The 16,430-nt window shown below is 46.8% G+C and overlaps 1 protein-coding gene across 2 annotated transcripts in view; it reads left to right on the forward strand.

Moving 5' to 3' along the window:
* The window catches only part of LOC147638612 (NAD(P)-binding Rossmann-fold superfamily protein), a 55,709-nt gene that overhangs the window by 23,295 nt on the left and 15,984 nt on the right, over positions 1–16,430 (forward strand). For both annotated transcript variants that reach the window (XM_086798532.1, XM_086798533.1), the window contains exons 6-8: positions 8,604–8,642; positions 8,872–8,964; positions 9,137–9,235. In XM_086798532.1, coding sequence (XP_086654658.1) covers positions 8,604–8,642; positions 8,872–8,964; positions 9,137–9,235 — 231 coding nt within the window. The remainder of the gene's footprint in view (positions 1–8,603; positions 8,643–8,871; positions 8,965–9,136; positions 9,236–16,430) is intronic.

Here is a 16,430-nt window from a genome sequence, read left to right on the forward strand (position 1 = left end):
AGAGGCGGAGGGCTACAGGATAGCGGGGGCGGGGGGGGGGGGGGGGAGGGGGGAGCTGAGGCGGGAGGGAGCTAGCGGTGGGGGGAGGGGCGAGACGGAAGGGGAGGAGAGGGAGAAGGCGGAGGGGGGGGGGGGGGAAAAAACAAAACAAAAAACAAAAAACAAAAAACAAAAAACGCGCAGCGGAGGGGGGAGAGGTGGCGGGGGAGAGAAGAGAGGCGGAGGAGACGAAGGCGAGGGGGGTAGAGAGGCGGGGGAAGAGAAGTCGGGGGAAGGAAGCAAGCGGGGGGGGGGGGATGGCGGGAGAGGCAGCGAAGAAGGAGGCGGAGGAGGATAAGGCGGGGGGGAAAGAAGGCGGGGGAGGTAACGAGGAAGGAGGCGGGGGAGGATGCGAGGCAGAAGGCGGGGGAGAAAAGGCGAGGAAGGGCGCAATGAAGGAGGCGGGGGAGAGGACGGAGGAGAATGCGGGGGACTGGCGGGGGGGGGGGAGAGGGGGACGCGACGGCGAGAAGCAGCGGGGGGGGGGGGGGGGGGGGGGAGGCGGAGCTCGCAGGCGAAGTCGTGCAGCAGTCGGACAGTTGGCCTCCGATTCGGAATGATTTACTATCCGTAATGACAAAATTTGTGTACCACAGGTCCCGGACATTAGGTCCAAGATTCTTAAGTAGTGTCACGACGCCTCTTTTGCTGGACACCCTGGGGTACACAGGACATTATCGTTAGTGAAACACACTTTTTATTGGCCGAAGATGAAAGGGTATGTAGAAGATTATGTTCTCAAGTGTCAAGTTTGTCAAGCAAATAAATGCTACTGAAACCGGCCTCTGGTAGAAACCGAAGTGCGGTAGACTAGCAGTCACCCTTCCACTTGTAGTCCAGATATGAAAACAAATTTGACTGGAGCTAGAGTGCCCCAAATCTGAAAATAGAACGACACCTGTTGGCCCCAAAGCTTGGCGTCCCTTGCGGTATTTCTTTATTCAAATTCAAAAATATTTAAGGCTGAGTACAATAAAACCAGCCAAGAGAATACACCTGTATGTCCAATCTGGCAGTCCACAATACCTCTTAGCACAGAGGATTCACACACACAGATCTGTGTCTCACAGCAACACTCTGTGCTTCCCTCTGATTAGCCAAGACCATTCAGCAGGACAGCCTTGAGCATACATCTGGCATATCTCATGCACATGATTCAACAACTCAGCACAAACATACATTCACTGTCCAATCTTTGTTTCCACCCTTTTCAATCTGCCATACCCCTCCTCTCACAAGGGGCCAGATAGCACAACTCTGCAGCAGACATAAGCAGAAAGACAGATGAACAAGTTCAGAGCTTACCAAGTTAGTACGTGGTTCTGCACCTGTGAACAGTTCGTACCAGTCTGCACTTGACAACGACTGTCTGTATTGTTTCCCCTGCAACCACTTGACTATCGCACCAACCAAGCTCTGGAAAAGCTTTGTTTGCAACTGTAGGTGCTGTTCCTGCCTGTACAAACCAGCAATTCAGTACTGTTCCTGTCCGTATAGCCTCTGCACACCTTACTCAATCTGTCCGTACAAAACTGTACGGACTGTGCTACTGTTGCCTGAGTCCACTTATGCACCTGCTGTACCCGACTGTACCTGATGGTACAGGTCTGTACCTACAGCGCAGCCACCTGACAGCAGTCGTACAGCCACCTGTACCTGCTGGCCGTACGATTGTACCTACTGTACACCTTCTGTCAGAACCCACAACACTTGTACCTGCTCAGCCTGTCAGCGCCGCCTGTACCGGCAGAAGAATCTGCAGCAGAGAAAACAGCCGCCTGTCCTGCAGCAGCCGTACACATGTACACGTGGACTGTACGGGCAGGTTTGCACAGAAAACAGCAGCAAAAACCCACAGCCAGCAGTCGACGTTGCTTCCTTTCTTTTTCTCCACGCTTGAGCCTACACGACTCCCCAAAAGCAAGAGAGAGAGAGAGAGGTGAGAGAGGCATGCAACTCCAAAAGTGGAGTGGCCTCTCTTCAAACTTATCCTAGGGCCCCAACTTTAATAAATATTAAAGTTCCCTAGGGGCCACTAAGGCCTAGGGGCAACCATCAATAAAACATTAAAAACATTAATGTCTTGGTCCCCCCTTTCACATCTGAAGTGTCCACACATCATTTCATTTGTCCGGGCACCCCAAATGTGAATCTTTTAATATTTTTGCTCAGCAACCACCATGCCCACACTTGTGCTGTTCCATTTTCACAAGGCCATGACATACCCCCCTCTTGAAAAATGGCAAGCGTCCTCGATTGCATTTTGGTGATACAACAAAATATCCAAAGTGAAATATGCAATATGGCAAGATCAGCGTCCCAATCTCTCTAAGCCATGCACATGTATCAACATTCACTGCAAACCAATGGCGTAGTAGTAGTCCAAGTTGTATACCACTGTGAACCATACACAACCACAATATCCCATGTGACTAGTACACATATATCATAGAAGTCCCATAAACAGATGTACTGTCAGCCATCAGTACCTTCGGGTGAGATAAAAACTGCACCAAGCGACTTCTAGATGTCATCTGAGCCTGTCTGTATCAAGGGAGTGGAGGTGCTACCCCCCTCTTGAGCATCAGGCAATGCTCCAGACCCATGCTCTGCTGAACCTGAATGAGCCACAACAAGAGTCGGCTCTAACTCAAAGGCATCGAGATAAAGCTGCAAAACCTGAGGTGAATCTGTTAAGTCACCTTCCTCCATCCACTTCGCATCCATCGGTGAATAGTTCTTAAACTTCACAAGATAGCGACGGGAAACTTTACCTCGTACCTTTCTTTCCTTATGCGCCAGTATCTGCTCTGGAATAAGAATCTCATCAAGTTCCTCAACTTCTGGCTGAGCCTCATCTGATACATCCTCAGGCACATCCCCACGGAAAGGTCTAAGGAGACTCACGTGAAAAGCATTGTGAATCCTCCAGTGATCTGGTAGCTTCAAACGATAGACTACCTCACCAATCTTTTCCAATACCTGAAAAGGCCCATAATAACGCATGCTCAACTTAGGGAATAAGTGCTCTTTACCCTTCATCTTCTTGAGTCTAGCCTTTTCAAAGCGCAAAAGAACCCAATCACCCAATGCAAACTCTAAATCACGTCTGTGACGGTCTGCGGCTTTCTTTTGCTTCTGTTGAGTTTTCTGAAGTGCCAACTTAACTCTCTGATAAGCTTCATCCATACTCTCCACATACTGATCAGCCTCAAAGATCTTATCCTTTGTATGCAAAATGGGTGGTACCTTCTTCCCTCCTTCCACAATCTCAAAAGGCGCCTTGCCTGTCGAGGTATGAACGGTGTTATTATATGCAAACTCCACCAAAGGAAGATACTTTTCCCATTGTTGCTTGTGCTCTGACACATAACACTTAAGAAGATCCAACATTGTAGAGTTAGCCTCTGCCGACTGACCATCTGTTTGTGGATGAAATGACGATGAAAACTTGAGAGTTGTACCCATGTTGTCAAACAACCCTCTCCAGAACAAACTCGTCATCCGTGGATCACGGTCACTAATGATAGACGTAGGCAAGCCATGATACCTGAAGATGTTCGCCATGAACAACTTCACCATATGATCCACTTTGATCGTTTTACGCACGGGAATGAAATGAGCATGCTTACTGAACCTGCATATGATAGTCCGAATGCCATCATTGCCCGTTTGTGTCTGTGGAAGATCAAATATAAAATCCATGGCAATGCTCTCCCAAGGTCTATCTGGAATAGGTAAAGGCTGTAATAACCCTGGTGTCTTTTGACGGTCAAACTTTACCTTCTGACATACGATGCATTGCCTCACAAAGGCATCAACATCTCTTCTCAAGGTTGGCCAATAAAAGAAAGTCTCCACTGCTTTTACCGTGGCGTCAATACCTCGATGACTTGCGTACGGTGGAGCATGACTTTCAATCATAACCTTGAGTCGCAATGGCTTGGTAACTCACAGTCTGCCATGCATCAATAAAAATCCATCTCTGAGAGTATAGTGCTCATGCCGCTGACCCTCAGACATCTGATCATACAACCTGCCAAAGTGCTCATCATGGGCATACTGCTCTTTCATTTCATCAAGCTCATGATGATAAGCAAGTGAAACTGCAGAGACCTGTGGCTTGCGTGACAAAGCATCTGCCACTACATTCTTTTTGCCTTCCACATGCACAATCTGAAAGTGGAACATAGACAAAAAGTTTGCCCAACGCATATGCTTCTCTGAAAGCTTAGTTTGCGTGAGGAAATAACGCAAGGTCTGATGATCTGTCCGCACAGTGAAATCAGCCCCAAGCAAGTAGTGTTTCCATGTAGAAAGAGCGTGAATTATAGCCAACATCTCTTTCTCATAAACCTGTAAATGCTTCTCGGCATCTTGCAATATTCTACTCTCATAGGCGATCACATGTCCCTCCTGCATGAGAACTGCCCCAATGCTATTTCCGCATGCATCACACTGGACAACAAAAGCCTTTCGGAGGTCGAGTAACACCAATACTGGATCCGAGGTAAGCTTTTCTTTGAGCTTTTTGAATGCTGTAATTTCCCGATCAGCCCATCTAAACGGAGTTGCCTTCTTTGTTAAGGCATGAAGGGGCGAAGCAATTTCAGCAAAGTACCGTATGTACCGCTTGTAATAGGAACACAATCCCAAAAAGCTACGTACATCATGCACGGTCCTCAAATCTGGCCAGTTAAGAATTGCTTCCACCTTCGCGGGATCCATACGGACTCCATGCTTAGACAATATGCCCCAAGAAATGTACCTCTTGCAAGAAAAACTCACTCTTCTTGCCATTAACAACCAGCCTATGGTTCCTGAGTTCTACAAACACAATGGCCATATGCCTTCTATGCTCTTCCTCAGTTTGTGAATGCACAATCATATCATCAAAGAATGTGCCCACAAACGCTCTATGAGGCCTGAAAATCTTGTCCATCATTCTGTTAAATGTGGCAGGTGCATTTGTCAAACCAAAGGGCATAACCAAGAACTCATACAATCCAAACGTAGTTCGGAATGCTGTCTTATGCACATCCTCGGGTCTAATACGTATCTGATGGTACCCGCTTTTCAAGTCAATGCGACTAAAAACTGTGGAGTCCTGTAAGTGGTCCAAAATGTCATCGATCCTCGGTATGGGGAATCGATTCTTGATGGTATTCTTGTTCAGCGCCCTGTAGTCAATACACATGCGCCAAGAACCGTCCTTCTTTTGCCCTAAGAGTACAGGTGAGCAAAAGGGTGATGAGCTAGGCTGTATCAACCCTTTATTCAAAAGCTCCTGTACCTGACTCATAATCTCTTCCTGTTGGGCGTTGCACTAACACGGTACGGCGGTCTATTTGGTGGAGTACTACCAGGAATTAGATCAATGGCATGATCTTCTGGCCTCTCAGGAGGAAGTTCTCCTAGCAATGACTCGGAAAAACAATCTTGGAACCCACATAAGAAATCAGTCCTGTCCTTAGACGAATTAGACTTAGACTCATCATCTTGTGCATCCTTTACATAAATCAAGTACGCAGAAAGATGCTTTTTCATTACTGATGAAATTGCCGAAGCAGATACAATAGGAACAGATTCCCCTTTGAGTTTTACATCCAAAACATGTTCTTTCCCTCTATGAGTCAGAGTGATTTTCCTATTGTAAGTATCCACCACCGCATGTACTCTGTGGCACCATGGCATTCCCAACAAAACATCACAGCCATCCAGAGGCATGATGAAAAAACCTTCGCTGTCCACATAACCTTGCAAATGAAGCCTGAGCTTCCCAATGATAGGAGTAACGGGTTCTGCATACCCTGGACAAGCCATGTTAGCCTCAAATAACGGCCCCATCTCCTCTGCACGAATCCCCAATCGGCTAGCCAAATCCGGTGAAATAAAGTTGGCTCTAGCACTTGTGTCAAAGAATATCAAGGCATTCTGATCTCTCACTTTGCCCCATGCCCTGCACAACTCTGTCTCTTCACCACCTGGCTGTTCCCCCACAAGATCAGGAACTAACCCTACAGAAGGTTTTGGTTTCTTTGACTTGGGCTCTCCTTTATTGTCAGAGTCCTTTTGGGACTTTCTCTTGGGACAATTAAATGACATATGTCCCTCTTCAGTACAGTAAAAACATTTCCGAGCATCTCTCAAAGCCTGTCTCTCCTCAGAAGTTCTCTTGGGCATTGGCAACTTCTTATACCTCGTCTCTGAAGACCCTTTAGCATCACGAGAAGCATGCCCAAATTTTTCAGCTTTCTTGCTCGAGTTCTTACTTCCTTTAAACCCAGATGAACCCCCAGTGAGTAACGCATTAGCTGTCAACAGTCATAGCATTCTCTATCATCTGTGACATGTTCGTTACTCGAGTCTTGATACAATAATCACGCACCTCTTTGGGCAGCCCACAACAATACTTCTCTACCTGCTCAGACAAAGGCACTACACGGTAAGAAGTCACTGGGAGTAAAGCTTCCCAAAACTTCTTATTATAATCTTCCAAATTTTCACATTTTGAAGCATCCAACTTGTGCCATGCAGTCATAACATCCACCTCAAATGTAGATGTGAGCCATAGGGAAGAGAACACCTGTTTAAATTGTACCCAAGTAGTGGGTGCTATGCCCTGCAGAAGAAGAGTAGACCACCACTGCAAAGCATTGCCTTTGAGAAAAGTGGCAGCTTTCCTCACCTTAGAGGACTCTGTGTAATTCCCACCAGAAAAAGCAGCATCAAACTGCTGTAAAAAGGTAAGTGCTTTTAATTTATCTTTGGCTCCACTGAATGTATCAAACTTCACAGCAGCTCCCCCTTCCTTATAATCCTTCGCCTTTCCCATAGGTGTTAGATTATCATATGGAAGTGGCTTCGCAAGATTGCTGCCCCCAACATTCATGCCCATCATAGGGTCAACATTATCCATTCCCACCATCAGGGCACCAGCCACACTCCTGGGAGTCACCACTGATAGAGCAATTGTCTTATGTCGTGCTCGTCGGCCACGCCCACCAGGATCCCGACCACGGCATCCTCACCATCGCCAGATCAGAGCCATTATTGCTTGGCATCGGAGGCGCCTACCTTGCTTCTACGACCTCTCCATTCTAGACAGCCCCATGGCGGAGATACTTGATCTGAGGAGAGGGCAACACTTCAACTGATCACCATACATGGATCTACTTGATATACATTTTCCAGTATTTTCTACTCAGTATCATCTAGGAGTCTTACTTACAGTTCTTATAACGGTAAGATAGTCAGTTTATTGTACTTTGCAATTTCATTTGGTTGTTCTCTTTGATGAGAGACCAACTTTAGATGTACTCTTAGTTTTGGTCTCATAGGCCATTATGGTCTCTTAGAGATGTTAATATATCATTTCATTTCATTTCATCTCTCTCTCTCTCTCTCTCTCTCACACCCCCCCCCCCCTCTCTGCGCACACCTTGGATGCCCGTCTCTGCTGGCTCACACCAAGAGATCCACTGTATCATCCGCCTAGCCTTCATTTGGATGGGACATGGCTGTCTGCGCTAATGCTCCCCATAAAACTCTAGTTCTATAAAGAGCACTTTTTGTGTCATGCCATTAGGATTGCCATTGGCCAATTGAGGGTATTATTGCCTTTGAATTGAGACAGGAAGAGCAGGGGGTATTCTGTGGGGGGAGCACATTTGCAGATTATGCACAGTGGGGGAGATAAGAGACAGAGGAGCACCACTTGTTTAGATACCCATCATATTATGAGATACGTGGGAGATTCCATTGCTGCTTCAGAGAGGGTTTTGGCCCTTTGTCGTAAGTGATGCATTACAGTGGGGTAGAGACAGAGGAGCACTACTTGTTCAGAAACCCATCATATTATGAGGTACCAGGGAGATTCCGTTGCTTCTTCAGAGAGGATTTTGGTCCTTTGTTGCAAGTTTATAGAGATTAGACATGTGTCACCACCTAGAGGCTCGAATAAGGCTACAGGCCAGGATGTAGACACTCCATGACATGTCACACCACTCAAACTACTGTCATTGATTTCTTTGGCCCTCACCTGGTGACAGCTAGCTTTTTTGGATGCACAACCAGTTATTGGGAGCCCTCACCAACCGCTGCAGGAGAGTACACCCTGTTATCAGACATGTAGAGAGCACAAATTCTTCAGAGAGCTAGACACCCCCAAGCCTCAAGATCTAGACCCTCTTCTTGCCTGCTTCAGATCAGGGACATACTGCAGCTGCCAGCACCATAGAGCGGCTTTGCCATGGGAGGCTGATAATGACACCACCTATTCAGCTCTTCATGAGGATACCGCGTGATTGGTTGGGTTGTTTCCATTGTAAATGCAGGATTCATGTAGTACGTGGGTTCTGTTTTGGTTACCTAGTTTTTCTTTTTGTTGCCTTGTTAACGCATACGATTGCTCACAGTTCACATGTACTACTTTTGGTCTCATTGACCCCTTGGGTCTTTTGTAGAGGTAAATAAAACCTTCCTTTCTCTTCGTTTCACGTTCTCTTGTGCATCATGTCATATAAGTCTAATTAATTGCTTCCTTGTGCATTTCATTGTTGTAGAAAATGGCAGCTTTAGATGCAAGCGAAGAGTTCTTGAAGGTACACCATCACCCTCTCAATTGATATTTTAAAAGCAAAAGTAAATCACTGAAATGGAATAATATGCAATGGAATGATTCTGAAATGAATCGGATTCATTAATTTGAGCATTTTTCCAGCTACATGATCTGGCACATTGATGCACTCACACGCAGGCAGGCAGGCACTCACACATGTTCATGCATACGTGATGGTTCCATTCTTTTTGATGGAGGCTCTTTGAAGACAGGCTACTTTTGATATCAATGTCATGGGGACGATCCACCTAACACGTTTCCTCGTCCCATCCATGATTAGTAGAGGTGGTGGCAATATCGTGTTGGTATGCTCTCTGGATTCTTTTATGTTTTCTTTCTGTTGTTGAAGGCATTACTACCTCGACAGGCTCTGTGATTCGAGATATGTGATGAATGCTGATCTGCTTCATCATTTCTGGCAAGTTTTTGATGTTTTTGGGATATATAATTTAAGTACTTCTTGTCACCGGTTTTCAGGTCAGCAGTGTTGCCGGAAAGATTCCTTCACCTGCGCAAACTATCTATTCGGCCTCAAAGCATGCTGTCAATGGCTACTTCCACTCTCTCAGAGCTGAGGTTTGCTGTCTCCCAAAACCTTTTCTTTTTGATGCGGAATATGCAAGATTTTCTGAAAGGCTATTGAAAATTCGGAACTTGGTGTACTATGATAAAAATTCTAAAAAAATAATGCTCACATGTACTAATGTCCTGGTAGGTCAAAGGGCCATTCTTTTACATTAAAACCCAATCAACTTAAAGAGGACTGTCTGACTGATCGGACTACTTATACTAGATTTGCACATAACTCAAGGGGGCTCTTCCACTTCCATGCGATGTAAATCTCTTGGCCATCGTTGGGTCCTGATATTAACTCTTTTGTGAGAACAGAACTGTTGCCTTTGTGTAAAGACAAGCCTTTTACCCTCTTTCCCCCCCTCCTCCCTTCCCCCTTCTATTAAATAAAGCAGAGCACATCGAGAGGATCTGGAGGTATAGCAGTACTCTTCAAGCGAGAGCTACAGGAGCGCCTACAGGTGGTAGCACGTGACCAGGAGGCTAGATACATGTGGATTAGACTGCAGCTCTTAGCAGACAGGGTGTTATACATTGCTCTATGCTACTTCTCTCCTAAAGGGTCGAGATATGCCATGACAGCAGAAGAGGAGAGTAGAGGGGAGGAGGAGGACACAGGGCCATTGGGAGAGTCACCATATGCAGCCCTTTCAGATGAGATCATACACTACTCCAACCTGGGGGAAGTCCTCCTTATGGGGGACTTCAATGCACGGACACAGAGCCGACAGTGCGACATTTATGATTTTGAGCACCCCGATGTGATGCACACACCAGAGGTGGAGGACACGGGAGCTTGTAGGGTGTGAGAGGACATGGGGCCAGATAACACCAGATATGGTCATCACTTACTTGAGCTGGGAGCGCAACACCATCTCGTTTTTTTTAACAGGATGAGACAGTGGCAAGATTCAGGAGCACTGACATGCTTTCCACGATCAGGGGGGGTAGCACAGTGGACTACATCATGGGGTCCATGGAGACCACACAGGCAGTGACATCTTTCACCATCCCCCCCTGTCCTATTGGTGCGGATCACACGTACCCTCAGCAGCCGCCCATACCACAGCCACAGGAGTCCCGACCTACCACCTCCCCGTGATCGTGGAAAGCATGTCAGTGCTCGTGGAAAGCATGTCAGTGCTCCTGAATCTTGCCACTGTCTCATCCTGTTAAAAAAAACGAGATGGTGTTGCGCTCCCAGCTCAAGTAAGTGATGACCATATCTTTCACCATCCCCCCCCGTGATCGTGGAAAGCATGTCAGTGCTCCTGAATCTTGCCACTGTCTCATCCCGTTATAAAAAACGAGATGGTGTAAGTAAGTGATGACCATATCTGGTGTAATCTGGCCCCATGTCCTCTGACACCCTAAAAGCTCCCGTGTCCTCCACCTCTAGTGTGTGCATCACATCGGGGTGCTCGAAATCATAAATGTCGCACTGTCGGCTCTGTGTCCGTGCATTGAAGTCCCCCATAAGGAGGACTTCCCCTAGGTTGGAGTAGTGTATGATCTCATCTGAAAGGGCTGCATATGGTGACTCTCCCAATGGCCCTGTGTCCTCCTCCTCCCCTCTACTCTCCTCCTCTACTGTCATGGCATATCTCGATCCTCTAGGAGAGAAGTAGCATAGAGCAATGTATAACACCCTGTCTGCTGAGAGCTGCAGTCTAATCCACATGTATCTAGCCTCCTAGTCACGTGCTACCACCTGTAGGCGCTCCTGTAGCTCTTGCTTGAAGAGTAACTGCCAGGCTGGATTCCGACGAGCTTTCTCCACTATTGACCATATATTCACTCTGAGATGTCTGATTGACCAGGCTAGGGCGCGGGAGAAGAGATTATATTACTGCTTTGTGGATTTCCGCAAAGCATTTGACATGGTGCCACAAGAGCCATTAGATTGACTCTCACATAGAGCTTTTGAGGCGTCCAGGCAGCTCTCAGAGAGTGGAGATAGGAGATCATGGTATTCACAGATGATACAGTGGCTCACTCAGCATGGTTTGACATAGATCACCTGCCACCTCCTTTCCAGTATGATATACATGCACCATACATCCAGCTCTCTCACAGTGAGAGGAACAGAGTCCTTCGGCAGGATTTATGGTAGCGATACACTCAAGAGACTTGGATTACAGCCAGTCAGCCTCTACCGCCAGTCAGCCTCTACCGCCGAAGATGCTATACTACAGAGATCAGTTTATGCGTATCTTAGCGGATGGATTCATACAGAGACCTGGATACATGGATGTGTACATGCCTCACAGTGCCCGAGTGGCGATTGGCCAGCTGAGAGTGTCAGCTTGAGATTGAGTCAGATAGGGCAGCACGGATCCCTAGAGCAGAGAGGATATGCAGACTATGCCAGGAGGAGGTTGAGAGTGAGGAACATTATGTATGCAGATGCAGAGCATATAGTGTCATTAGAGAGAGATGTAGATCAGCGCAGATTTGGCCAGTTCTTGTTAGAGACACAGTGCCACAGAGAGACATTGATACGGACTCATACCACAGGGAGAGGTGGGCGACAGCTCCAACTCATTGATTTCTTCCAGAGATCTATCCCAGTGCCTACCCTGCCACAGGAGGGGGCTACACTTCAGCGCGCTGCGGACCTCCGAGCCAGACGGAGACCGAGAGCACCAGGCTACCAGACTCCCGGACTACATTAGAGGGAGATCACAGAGATACGGGCTCAACATCAGCACCATATCCAGGAGCGGCTAGCTCACTTACACTCACACCCGAAGATTATGCTCCGAGGTATTTTTGCCTCGCCATCGCCTATGTATCACATATTACACTCCCATTATGGTACTGGTTGGAGCTAGACAGATCTGCATTTCATTCTTGTATACCCTACGCATATAGGTTGCATACTGAGCCTCTAGCAGTAGTGCTCCATCCATCACATCCCCCCACTAGCTCAGTACTTTCATAGTTTATTTCATGTTCATTTTGTCCTTTTTTTTTTTGGACATCCAGAAGACATTGACAGTTGTACATTGATTTGTCTCATAGGTCGAGTTCGGCCTCTAGTAGACGTTAATACAGCTTTCTTTCTTTCTTTCTTTCTCTCTTACACTGGGACCCTTTGTTGCTCACCTCTTTAATAGGACACTAGTGGAGGGCTTACCAGCTGAGTGGACTATGCACACCATCGTGCCTCTCCACAAAGCGGGAGACATGCTAGACCCCAGCTACTACAGGACTATGATGATCGGTCATACATTGGCCAAACTTTATGGCGCAGTGCTCGAGGCAGAGTTGAGCTCATATGCAAAGAAGGAGGGACTGCGAGCACCAGGGCAGGCTGGATTCCGATGAGCTTTCTCCACTATTGACCATATATTCACTCTGAGATGTCTGATTGACTAGGCTAGGGCGCGGGAGAAGAGATTATACTGTTGCTTTGTGGATTTCCGCAAAGCATTTGACACGGTGCCACAAGAGAGACTCTTCTAGTGCCTACCGTCATTGGGGATCCCATCAGAGATGGTTTGGGGCATCTATGCTTTATATGAGCAGGTCCTCGGGCGCATACGATGCCCCAAGGGGCTATGTGATGTTATTGCCAGCACCATAGGTGTGAAGCAAGGATGCCCACTCTCTCCTACACTATTTGGGCTATACATTGATGAGGTGGCTGACTTCATTGGTCACGGTGGTGGGGACGGGGTAGACATCTCAGGTACCATAGTCCACATTATGCTATATGCAGATGATATTATTCTGGTCTCTGAGTCGCGGATGGGATTACAGCACCATCTCCATGCACTCGCGATGACATCTGCACACAGAGGGGGCTTACTATGAACCTTGGGAAAACCAAGGCCATGATTTTCCACACCTCAGGGCCGGTTCGACGACAGGCCATCTTCACACTAGCAGGAGGACAGGTAGAGGTGGTAGACTCATATGTGTACCTGGGGATTACATTTACGACTCCGCCAGGATTTACGACTCCGCCAGGAAGATTTACTATGGTATGGCACAGGCAGCCAGGGATAGACTCACACGAGGGTATGCAGCTCTGGCCATGCTAGAGAGAGAGTGTCACCAGGCACACTTCCAGGAGCCCCGCAGGAAGGGGTGGTTGTTTGACACACTAGTCACCCCTGCTTTGATGTATGTTGCAGCAGTATGGGCACCTGGGCTCGCGACCTCCACATGGTCTCAGATAGAGAGGCCTCAGATTCTCATGCTCTCACGGATGATCCGTAGCAAACCCTCCGTCCCACATGACATTGTCCGGATGGAGTTTGCTGCACCTCCTATTCTAGTAGACGCTCTCTTCTAGACGATCTGCTGCTTCATACACATAGTTGCCACACGTTTTTTGAAACGCGTTTTTGAAACGTGTTTGAAACGTTTCAAAAACGTTTCAAACAAATTTCCAAAAGTTTTTTAAAAGTTTTTTTCAAATTTTTTTTCAGGTGTTTTTTCCAGGTTTTTTTTAGGGGGGTGTCCATAAATTTATGTTTGGTACAGTTTAATGCTAAAATCTACATTCAACTTTCATATACATGAATCATGATACATCATGAATGATGAATCCATGATTCAAATTTCATACTGAATCCTGATTCTTAATACATCATACATGATTACAATTTACATCATACAATGATCATACATGTAACATGAATCATGATACATCATACATGATACATGGCAGTCTTCAGGAATCAAGAATTAGATCATAGATGGCAAAAACCCATATAATTATTAATAGCATAACCAGTTTGAAGTTACAAGTTACAACTTACAACATACTAAGCAACATACTAAGCACAACTGTACCTGGAACCGAGGCATCAATGGCACGCAAAAACATTGTGCCCTTACAACAGGACACCAAAATGTTATATACATTTCTCTTTCTCATGTCTGTCCAGCCATCACAAAGCAATGTGCATCCATATTTCTGCCAGGTTGCCTTCAAAGGCTCCATCTCAAGCTCCACTGCCTTCTTCTCCTTCCTTAAGTGGGTTTTGCGAAGGGACTCATAAGATGGACCCTCCCACTCATACCCAATGCGGCTGATAGCTTTAATGGCCTTCTTCCAACGAGGAGTACGCACGACGTGAAATGACAAAGCGCATTGTATAAACAACTTTGTCAATTCACGTGTGGCCTCCTTGACAGCTTGCTTTTGTATGCCTGCTTTAATGCCTGCCCTCTTTAGAGAAGGCACGGTGGGCAATGAAGATCTGTGGGCTACAGGAATGGAGCTAGACCCACCTGCTTGACTCTGCAAATCATCCTCTGTCCTAGCTCTTTTGGACACATCACCTACAGAATCTGTATCCTGTACATCATCATCAATAGGCTGAATTCCCTTTGCTGCTTCATGTTCTCTCTTCCATTGCTGAAGAGACGCTACAACCTCTCTTGGTACTTGACTGCAAGGGCCAATGCCTTCCCCTCTTACTCCTGTAAAATGGGCCTTTACCCTAATAATAGACCCACCTGACACTTTGGCACAAAAATTGCATTTCCACCTTTCTGTGCCTGAACCCCCATATCTGCTCACAGGAGTTACGTGGTTCCACATGGCATCCTTAGCCCGAGGCATGATGAATGAATGAAGAAATTTGGGCAACCTGGCAAGAAATGCCCAATGTAGGCAACCTGGCAAAAAATGCGTAGGCAAGGTGTGCATGCACCAATGTAGGCAACCTGGCAAAAAATGCCCAAATTTCAAATCTGAAATTTGGTCCAAAATCAGAAAAAATCAGGATTTAGGGTTAGTACAAACCTGTTACCTACGGTGCGTAGGGGCCGGGGGAGAAGGACTGGTGCGTAGGTAGGGGTGCAAGCAAACCTGGAAGACTTCAAAGGCTGGAAACGTCTCTTTCAAGCGTCACTTTCAAAACTGAAATGCCAGGAGATACTGCATCGTACGTTTTCTATCATAAAAAAAAACTGGCCCAGCAAAAAAACGCGTTTCAAACGTTTGAAACGTTTGCACGTTTCAAACGAGTAGCCTAAAGTTTGAAACGCGTTTTTTTGCAACTATGTTCATACAGAGGATCAAAGATATGCCATCAGATCGACTCTCACATAGAGCTTTTGAGGCATCCAGGGAGCTTGCACAGTGGAGATACGAGATCATGGTATTCACATATGATACAGTGGCTCACAGCATGGTCTCGACATAGATCACCTGCCACCTTTCTAGTATGATATACATGCACCACACATCTAGCTCTCTCACAATGAGAGGAACAGAGTCCTTCGGCAAGATTTATGGCAGCGATACACTCAAGAGACTTGGATTATAGCCAGTCAGCCTCTACCGCCGAAGATGCTATACTACAGAGATCAGTTTATGCGTATCTTAGCGGATGGATTCATACAGAGACCTGGATACATGGATGTGTACATGCCTCACAGTGCGCGAGTGGTGATTGGCCAGCTCAGAGTGTCATCACACCAGCTTGAGATTGAGGCAGGTAGGGCAGCACGGATCCCTAGAGCAGATAGGATATGCAGACTATGCCAGGAGGAGGTTGAGAGTGAGGAACATTATGTATGCAGATGCAGAGCATATTAGAGAGAGATACACCACCATCTTCAGTGGACATCCCTCACTCCGCCAAATCATGGAGTCCACAGACCAGCGCAGATTTGGCCAGTTCTTGCTAGAGACACAACGCCACAGAGAGACACTGCTACGGACTCATACCACAGGGAGAGGTGGGCGACAGCACTGATTTCTTCCAGAGATCTATCCCAGTGCCTATCCTGACACAGGAGGGGGTTACACTTCAGCGCGCTGCGGACATCAGAGCCAGACGGAGACCGAGAGCACCAGGCTACTAGACTCCCAGACTACATCAGAGGGAGATCACAGAGATATGGGCTCGACATCAACACCATATCCAGGAGCGGCTAGCTCACTTACACTCACACCTGGAGATCATGCTTCGAGGTATTTTTGCCTCGCCATCGCCTATGTATCACATATTACACCCCCATTATGGTACTGGTTGGAGCTAGACAGATCTGCATTGCATTCTTGTATACCCTGCGCATATAGGTTGCATACTGAGCCTCTAGTAGTAGTGCTCCATCCATCACACCCCCCCACTAGCTCAGTACTTTCATAGTTTATTTCATGTTCATTTTGTCCTTTTTTTTTTCTGGACATTCAGACGACATTGACAGTAGTACATTGATTTGTTTCATA

Source organism: Cibotium barometz, chromosome 5 (assembly GCF_041138505.1).
Source record: "Cibotium barometz isolate CiBa-2024 chromosome 5, ASM4113850v1, whole genome shotgun sequence".
Taxonomy (NCBI): Eukaryota; Viridiplantae; Streptophyta; class Polypodiopsida; order Cyatheales; family Cibotiaceae; genus Cibotium; species Cibotium barometz.